Genomic DNA, 10566 nt, shown 5'->3' on the forward strand with positions numbered 1-10566 from the left:
TTTTTCATTTAATTCGCAAAAATTTCTATGTATGCGCTTAATAATATAATTATTATTATCACTATCACGTATTATGGATATTATTCGTATGTACGTATATTATGGAAATAGACTTTCGAGCTTATATAAATGCGCAACTAAAATAAAATCCGGAGCACGCTACAACTTCCGAGAAACGAGAACCACAAGTTAAGTTATCTTGCCGATAACGGCAAGGGGTATCATCTTTAAATATCCAAATCAGCAAATAGAATCGACCGGACACGCAAAAGCACGAGGGCGATTCACGAAGATGAGAATCTCGGGCGTTGTAGGGCCTTTGGATAGGTAGTGGTGGGGACGTACAGGGGTATGAGGCGCTGCAAGCCAGTAGGGTGGGAAAGAGGGGGAGAAGATGGGGGTTTAGGGCCCGAGACCGAGTATGAGGCCCAATGGAGGGGATAGGCGCGTGCCCGCCCTGGCTATATAAGGCCTCGAACCCTTCTTAGTAAGGCATTTCGGGAGCCAGGTCCGTACCGTTAGCATCAAGGGTGCGGTTTTATTTTCAACTTTCCTAATTCACGTAATCATTCGTCTCGTTTTGAACGTGTTTTATTGTTTGTATTCTACTACATTCGTTGGACGCGTCGCGCGTATTCAACCAAGGTGTTGTAAAAGAAGGGGCCTCGTTAGAGAGGGAAGCGTCATAGTACTCGGTTTGCAAACTAGTACTTTGAGCACATCGAGGATTCTATTTCTCAAGGTCATCTGGCACGCGCTGCCGCGCACTCCTGCTCTCGTAGTGGGGGGGATCGAATCAGTGATATGACCTTAGTGGAATCGAAGGAGGGGAACATATTACCGATCATGTTGAGCGTACAGCAACAGCATCATCACCACAATCTTCACGGTTCTTCAACAACCAGTGCTCAAACCCATCGCAGCAATGTGATTGTTTCCACTAGTAGTATGCCGGCTAATGACATCAAGATTCAACAACACGGTTGCAAGCGATCCAAGATTTACGGTCAGACGACCGGTCCTTATGGCACGGTTCCTCATCAACCGGCTTCAGTTGCGAGGCGGAACGCTCGAGAAAGAAATCGTGTTAAGCAGGTGAATAATGGATTCGCCACTTTGAGGCAGCATATACCTCAAAGTGTGGCACAAGCTCTTGGAGGAAATACAGCTGGCACGCACGGCGGATCTAGAGCCGGTAGTAAAAAGCTATCGAAGGTCGAAACACTTAGGATGGCAGTCGAGTATATCAGGAGTCTGCAACGTCTTCTGGAAGAACACGACGGTGGTTCGGATGTCACGAGTGTATCTTCGCCAACGTCGTCATCGCCTTCATCGACCTCTTCCGCCTCATCCACGTGTAGTTCCAACAATGGAATCAACGTCGAATCCAGTCACCATTCTCCCGAGTTGAGACTTCGTAGTAATGTCAACAATGAACTCCGGCATCATAGTAGCTCGGACTTGCATCGACATCAACATTTACGGCAAAATCCTAGCCCAACATTCGTACCAGCACCTTGTTCCGAAGCTTCGAGTTCGCCAACGCCAAGTTTTGTTTCCGAAGCGTCATCAGCTGGCAGTCAAGGGTACGGAACATCGGGTACTCTTTATGCGACGCATTCCGATGGTTATGATAATTACGAACCTATGAGTCCCGAAGACGAAGAGCTATTGGATGTCATCTCCTGGTGGCAACAAAGTCAATGAGAAAACCAGTGTCTACGTCGGTTCCAATTTGGATCCATTCTTCACCACAAAGGTTAGTGTCGTAATTTGTTTGTTCAGTTTCTTTCTATTATTCAGTACCCTTTTTAGTTGTATCAATATTTGAAATTTTGAAATTCATTCAGTGAAACATGTTGTAATAATTAATGTTGGTAAATACACTTAATTTATATTTTAGTTTAGTATTAATTATATTTACGTGCTGATCTAGCAATATTTTTTGGATTATGAAATTCAAACAAAAGATAAAATGCTTCTTTTCTACGAAATAAAATTATCTACTATGTCTTACTATCTATTAAGTGGTTGTTTACTGTGAAGAATCAATGAAAAAAAGGTTATCATCATTTCTAATTACTTTTCTTTAATATAAAATTGTTGTTTAATATTTCTTGCAAAAACTGATATGGAAACAATCTTAAACCCTCAGTTGAAAAGAAACATTGCGTTATATTCAGAACTTTTTTCTAAAAAAGTTGCTCACCTCCCTCGCTAACGACCGTAAATTTTGCCCATGAGGTAACATCCGCGTTACCAAGGAAGTTCAAAGAAATTTCCGACCAGATTTGTGACCTTGCCCCGTCACAATGGCGCGCGCAACCCCTCGCTGAAACTCCAGCCATTCAAATCGCAGACTCCATTCAGAGGGCCACCGAGTATACATTCTAGAAGCGACGCTTTTGTGCCCGATTTCTTTCACTGTGTACTAACACGCATGTCACCACCAGTATATGTGTGCCGATTCTTCTACCGTTTTTTCATCCCTCCTCACTCTTCAACTTTTAGAGTCGTCCAATTCGTCTCTTCTGAAAATTTTGCCACCTTCTGCGAAAGCTTAACAATATCCCGTTACAAGAAAATACGAGCATCCATTTCCCGCGGTTTCGCTTTCTTCAAATATCTTATCCTCGTTTTCAGATATTATTGTTGTCCATATAATTTCTGTCACATTTATCTAGAACCCACACCATCAATGGTACATTCCATACCAGAAAGAAACTTTCAACGTAATAACTACTGTAATTTTCTTTCCATAATTTAATTAGCAAAATTTATATTTTTGCATTTGTATGATAATACAAAATAAATGTGTTATATATTGTATCAAAAAATACGAGTCGGACGTGTATTCGTTTTATTCAGGACATCGAGTTACCCACGTATCCTTGAAGAGTAAACAGAAACGTTGATCGTCTATCCAAGTTCAACTTTAATCTTGATAGACATAACTTCTTGCGACGTTCCATTGAAGCTTCTAACGTTTCTTCCCGCGGATCTTTTCCTTGCTTTCTATCTTCTTCTGTTTTTCGGCTCGTTCTTCTTTCTTCTCCATTTTCTCTGACTAGTCTCTCTCTCTTTTTCTCTTTGACAAGAGACGATTTCGTCTGCTGCGTTTAACCTGAATGCATCTTTCAGGATATTTCAGTCCCCCTTTTGTAGGTTTTTGAACCGGTACGCTATTCTTCCGTCTTTCTCTCTTCCCGACCGTCTCTACAGATTTGTTCCTTTTCGTTCTACCCATGAAGAGCGAGTCCCTTCCAGTAAAACTGCCCTTACCTGAAATCATCCCTTGCTTCTCTCACTTATATACCTGTAGTGTCTCCTTACCGATCTTCCACAATCTCAATTTCTTCAAGAATAAATTTATAAAATAGCATTACGTGGTTTTCATCAATATCGATATTTTATGAAGTAAACGTGAAATCAAGGACCTAAGTAAAAATAATTCCCAAGTAAAAATTTCACCGTAGTTTACAGTGATATTAACAATAATAACATAAAGAAATAAATGTTAGACATCCAACTAAACAATCAATTTGAAAATTAACTTTTATCATACATGTATTGTTCTGAAGAAATTAAAGCATTTTATCTTCTGATCGAGAATCTGTTTTAATCTAATATATGATAACCACGAATGGTACGTTAACATAAAAAATTTGTTCATTTTTATGTTACAGAAGTGAAAGAGATGACGAATAGGAGAAAGGGCCAAAAGGAGGCGATAAATAGCGGCTGTTTCTATCTACTGTGATCTAGTCATATGAATATTGTACAGATGTAACTATACGAGTCGAGAAAATTATGTCGTTTTTATTATTAGATTAATGATAATTCTTTGTACTGGAGTCAAGATTACTTAATCTAGTACGTATGAAACGGGTTTTCAAAAATGTTTATTAGGATAGAGAGTACGAGTATAGAAATGTCATATCTCGTCGTTAAGAAAAATCGAATGTTTGGACATTCTCAAAGGATGGAGCATTCCTGAGTGCCTTACAAGAGTGGTTAATATTTAATAGGAAACATAACTTAACAAATGTTCCATTCAGATAAATCATTTTATTCTTATATTTCTATTCTTAGAAGAATGTTATGTTGCGGTATTAAGAAAGATTCGATGAAAAATGTTTTAAGATATTAGGTGTTAGTATTATAAGAAGTGATTTGTTGTAAAGTTTATAAATGTTATAGAAGTTACAAATGTTAATGATCGAAACGATACTTAATGGAAGTATCAGAGAAATAAGATATTTAAATTGATTCACGTTATTATTTAAAGGAGATTTCCTTGAAAGACACATTGTGAAATATTTGATTGTATTATAATGATTTGTAATAATATTGTACATAATGCACATAAAAAACAAAATTAGAACTGATAAATTTCATTCATTAGTGTGCACATAGTTCACATTGGATTAAACTTTTATCACAAAATTTCATCAAGCCGATACCTTCTTGTAAATAGATAATAAAAAATAATTCGTTAAATATATTGAACAACGTTACGAATAATACAGAATACAAATCTCATTATTTTCCTGTGTCTCTCACCTCCTCTAATGTTTAGAAAATTTTTGTTTCCGTTACTTACTAACAAGCAATTCAAGAGAGTATCCAAAATTATACTTCTACTTAGTACTATTTTTACCAGTATTAACAAGAAGTTTTTATTTGATATTTATTAATGTTCACATTTCTGTAAGCTTCATCTTTGATAGAAAGTTCCATTAAACGTAACGTAACATGTTAGAAGGCAACATTATAATAAATGTTGAAGCAAAAGATAATATTCTTAGGAAACTATGGAGTTGTAGATTTATTTATTTGAGCTGTTGTCGGTAGAAATTTTCACGAAACTTAAGTTAGACCTAACTTCATTCCAGAGATAGATACAAATACGTTTACTTTCGTTCGAACCAATGAAAGATCCTTGAATACTCATTGTTGTACAGTAACGACACCTATCACTTGTAACAAATATCGATCGAAAAATCAATATTCTGCATATACATGAAAAAAATTTCAACGACTGTCATTTTATGTTCAGGTATATTGCTGTTACTAATTGACCGTACTAACAGATCCAATAGTTTCAGGTATAATTCCCTCGGACAGGTATCCATCACTTCAGTCAGTTTCACTTCATAAAATTTTATTACATAGGAATAGCAACGGGGACTCATAGAGTTTTAAAATTCATAAATTTTTATTCTAAGATATTTTAATTAATTGGATAGATAATTGGATAGACGAAGCATTAAGCATTTAACATTATTCCAAGATATGTTAAATTAGTTAGGTATATTGCTGTTGTATAGTAATCATTTATGATAGAAAAATATGTTACCATTAAATTGTAAAAAAAAGCTCTAAAGAAGAATGCTTTTTTTTCTCACAAGTTCAATATTGTATATACGAAACTATATAAAATATAATGTACAATGAATATCATTTATAAATTCGTTTATACATGTCGGTATGATATTTATTTAATATAAAATTTAAACATAGAGAAATTTCTAGTTATTTAAAATTCTGGATAAATGCAACTGCAGCCATCGTAGACTATTGAAAAATGTAATCGAAAGCACAAAGAATGTTATCATTCACCGTGTTGTTATCGCTACGTTTGATCACTGATATCTTGTTACATTGATACGAAGAGCAAATTCACGGCACAAATCGAGCATTGTCGTTCGATATAAAGGTGTCTCTTTATTCTCACCATTAGAATCACTGAGTTAAGAAAAATAATTGATAAATTACTCGATCGAATACGCAACTTGAAACCACAGCGCTATGATTTATTAATAGATAAAAGTGAAAGAATTTTTAAAAATTGAAATTGCTAAAATTTATTTAGAACTTTGATATACGTATATGAAGTTGTTACATCATGGATTTATATGATTAGTGGCATTATCTTTAATAGGAATCTGCAAATTTAATATTCTGTATGAATATATTTTAAATATAAAAGTACAAATGAAGAATTAATTTTTTATATTAATTATATAGATAAATAACATTAGTACTCAATTTTTGAAAAACTATTGAAAGCTAAGTATACTACATTTTATTGAAATTTTAACTGTGTAAAATGTCATTATAATGTGTGAAGTAACATTTGTGTTTTGTATATACATGCTACTCTAATATTTTTACTCTTTTGTATTTTGTTAGTAATTTCTGCAAGTTTTAATAAATTTACTTTATATATAAATTTTTGGATTACTTTTATTTTAAATATAAGCAGAATCTATGAAAAATAGTATTAAAGTATTATCTTTCATTTTACTAGTATCAAAGTTTGAAAGTTATTATAGAGCAGAAATTGCATAATTGCCATAACAGCAAACGCTTCGTGTTCCGTTTTGATTCTTCAAAAATTTGTACGTTACTTTCTTAGCAATCAAAATTTTGTGATTTTGTAATGACTAACACATCACAGAGTGAGAATATTCTTTCCTTCAAGAATTAATTAAAAAGTTAAAAGCAATAATGGGATTGATTGTATCGTATGATAGGTGGTAATTAATAATCTATGTAACATTTTTATGTATAGAAAAATTACAATAGAATATCTATTAAGTAAAAATTGTATTTTTTAACGAATTACAGGAAAGGCTTTCATTAAAATGATATTTATTTACTTAAGAAACTGAAAATATAAGTATTTTATGAAGAATTGCAACATACTGTGTTATATGTACGCATTTTTTCTTCAAAATTAACGACCTAAGATTTTCAAAATTTTAGATCCATAATTTCAATTAAATAAGATATCAGTACCGGCATGACTAAATATTAACTGGATACATTTTTATGCTATGCAATAATTATAAACATTAATTCATACTTCTTTATTCTTTCGATGTTTTCAAAGTATGTACTTGATTTTTTTTTTAAAGTAGAGCTTTTATATTTTACAATTTTATAATCAAAAATTGGGTTCAAGAAACTTAAAGCTGTTACAATATTTAAATAGAAGATCTGAGTTATTTAATTAATAAATAACTATATCAATGAATTATTTCCTTTTTTTTATTTAATATTTATATCACATTTATTACTGACTCTGTCGAGCCAACCAGCAAAGCCAATGGATTATATTGTACAATAATACAATAAATATTCAGAAAATATAGAGTATCGTAATGTTTAATGCTTTCTTTTTATTTGCAATAATATATGCTCATTAATTTAATTTTATAATATAATCAAATATATCTATTCTTATGTAAGTATCATGTGCAAGATTAACATTTATAAAAATATTTATAATTATGAGACGTAAATATTATGAAAACCAATGTAGATATTTTATGTACATACAAAAAATAACATTACCGTATAATATATCTATATAATCAATTCATTTACTGCTACAATTTTTCTATAAATATGTAGATTAAAGATACTGGGTTACTTATACATATGCACATATGTAAGTGTATTATATTTAACCGCAGATCTTGTTGTACTTGCGTATTCAGCGATGCATCGATTTTCGTTGATTTACGCCTTTTGCGGTTCCGAAGCCGAGAAATAACCAAAGGAAACTTTCGACAGAAAAATTACTGTTATTCCGGCTGGTTATTTACTCAAAAACCGCAAGGACATTGACAGGGATAATGGGAGAGGACTCCGCCCTTCTGTACCACACTTTTAAAGTATACTGTCGCGAAAGGAAACATTTCAGGAGCGCGTATATCATCATGGGTCTAAGTTTGTAGATCACATTAAGGTAGATCGTCCGAAAAAACGTCTCCACGTCACCACTCGTTCGTTGACTATTATTATGAGTCGTTAGTACGACGGGAACAATATTACTTTTAGAAGATGAAGTTTGCTGAAAGCATTGTATTTAATAGAAACGTTAAGAAACACTAATGTAGCAATCTGACAAATCTGGAAAATATTTCACGGACAGAACTGTGAATAAGGCTTAATAAATACACAATATTAGTACGAACTTTATGTCTTCAATGAATTGCAACCCTTTTACGCTCGATCTTGCGTACTCGCAGTATTGTATACTTATATAAATTATTAATTAACTGAAGATGAATGCATTTGATTTTAGTAAAACTGGTCTCAAATTTTAATATATTATGTCTTCTTCATAAAATAATTTGAAAAAATGTTTCTATCGAAGTTAATTAATAATTAATAAAAAATCATTTCTCCAACAGGTTGGAAAGGTTACGTGATAAAAGTTAATGTGAGCTGATACGTGCTCGTAATTATTTATTATACGTTACATAGTTATTTCTGATATTCTATGATATAAATTAATCCTATGAAATATTATGATTGTAATATAAAGAAACACATCTACAAAATGCATAAGGTTGTTTATGTTAAAATTTATTATAAAGTATTTATACAATTTATTAACGTATTAAAATAAAAATTATTATAAAATTTATATATGTATTAAATGGAGAAAGAAATGTGGAAGACAATATAATATTACACATAAAATGCAAATCTAACAAATAAAAATAGATTGGTAGAATAATCAATGCAAGGGTAATTACACACACTTAAATAATGATTTCAAATAGAAAAATTTCTGCGACCACTGGCATCTAAAAATGTTAATTCATCCACTTTCTGTAATTTTGTCTAATGCCACGATACATAGTACATGATGGATAAGCTTTTGATACTGATTGTAAAGAGATAATCGGCTGCTAGGATTACCGCTTTGATATGATGCGTGTAATTATACTTCAAACGATAAAAGGAGAATACGAACGTCTGTTTATGAACATGAGGAACAATTACACGACACATTGTTCCAATGAAATTGATATTTCATCATTTACCGTCCCCGAACGAGTATTGAAATTAATGGCAAACATTTTACGATTTCCTCGTTGAAGGTCACGCGAAGATCAATATATTGGACATCATTGAATTTGTTTTTTATGAGCTATAAGACTGTTGTCATATAAATATGTAGTTCAGTTTAAAAATACTTTGATGATCTTGAAATCTAGAAAAAGAGGCCTGGAGAAAATTTGTTTGCCTGTCATCACATTTGCCCCTTCGAACCGAATATTCTCTTCCTCTGATATTTTTTCCTATCATAAAAGATATGCGAGATATTTAAGATGGTCAAGTTAGGTGAAATATTCTATGTATGTATCGTTACTGAATGAAAGATACCATACGAAAATAATCTCGTGCAAATAGTCAATTAGATACAAAATAATATATCTTTACAGTATGTAATATTTAAATAGAATAAGTACAAAAATACGATAAGTGCAATAATATTAGTAGTAGTAATAACTCAATTGGTATTTTATAAGACTTTTATTCAAATTTACGATCACATTACTTAACATTACTTAAAGTGATATAATTCGTTACATTAACATATATTTCCTAGCAGTACATTTCTAATAAAGGAAAAAGAAAGGATAAGATTTGTGAAATGTAAACTTTTAAGCTTATGGAGTGAATTTAATAAAGGATTTAATATTTGTAGATAATTAATCATCTATATACTCAATTTTGCAATTATTTCAAGCAGTAACATGGAAGTAAATACACAAGAGAAAACAAACGAAAAAACAAAAAAAAATTGAGTGCCTTATCTGGGCAAGTAATATAAGATGACAAAATTCATCAAGTTCAAGATCAGAATTATCGCTTTACCGTATTAGTCGGCAGCGTAATGTAGGCACGCGTTACTTGGAAATCTCATGGTGAGACGTTCGGTCAAGTAAATCCTCTTATCCGCATCGATGACGCCCAACCAGACGAGGAACATGAAGATGAACGCGAGGAGTTCTCTCCGCGAAGACGTACGCAGAACGATCGAATCGCAGACTGGCCTTACCGGTGCAACGAGTTAAAAGGACGAGGTTCTTCCTTAAGGGTACATTAAACATACGAACGCAGATCCGTCTAGCCAGTAAGGATCCTCGGAAAGAACAACCGACGACACTCGTTGTGCCTTGTTACTATCTCGTCGACGTCCCCTTCTTAAGGCCACGTTAAATTGGATTTAAATTTTGAGATTTATAACGCGACCATGATTCCTTTTCGGAGAACTGTTACGACGATTCTTTTAATCTTTTCGTCGTACAAAAAGTAACCTACGGTGGCTATCCTGACCATTTCAATCTCTTTCAAAATTTATTGCGGGAAGGGTTTCGAAATTCTCGATACTTCTGCTTATACAATCTGACAATTAAATTTTCTGTTCGTGCAGCGTACGCGCATACGAACACAATTTTATATGTCGGAGATGGAGAGACACCGGAGCCTTCCGTCGAAAACCGGGGAAAAACCCCTAATATTGTAGTTTGGATTCCGCCATAGCCGTAGTTAAACAATCACCGTCCTTCAGCCCAATTGTAATTGCCTGCAATCTATGAGAATGAGTTTGGGTTCGAGGTGACAACCAGTCACCGAACGTAGCCGCGGTCAAGGGACGAACATTTTCTAACAAAGTCATGGAAAAGTCTATAGCCCTCCATAAAAGAAATAGTTGTAACGGCACTCGACAGTAAGCACACTAATGGTTTCTGTCTC

At 33.2% G+C, this 10566-nt stretch overlaps 1 protein-coding gene across 1 annotated transcript; it reads left to right on the plus strand.

Moving 5' to 3' along the window:
* Nucleotides 1-514: 514 nt before the first annotated feature.
* Nucleotides 515-4449, plus strand: LOC126916982 (achaete-scute complex protein T3-like). Its single transcript, XM_050723358.1, has 2 exons — nt 515-1759; nt 3687-4449. Exon 1 carries the CDS (start codon nt 805-807, stop codon nt 1705-1707), a length of 903 nt encoding a protein of 300 aa, XP_050579315.1. The 5' UTR covers nt 515-804; the 3' UTR covers nt 1708-1759; nt 3687-4449.
* Nucleotides 4450-10566: the final 6117 nt, after the last annotated feature.

This window comes from Bombus affinis, chromosome 5 (assembly GCF_024516045.1).
Source record: "Bombus affinis isolate iyBomAffi1 chromosome 5, iyBomAffi1.2, whole genome shotgun sequence".
Classification (NCBI taxonomy): Eukaryota; Metazoa; Arthropoda; class Insecta; order Hymenoptera; family Apidae; genus Bombus; species Bombus affinis.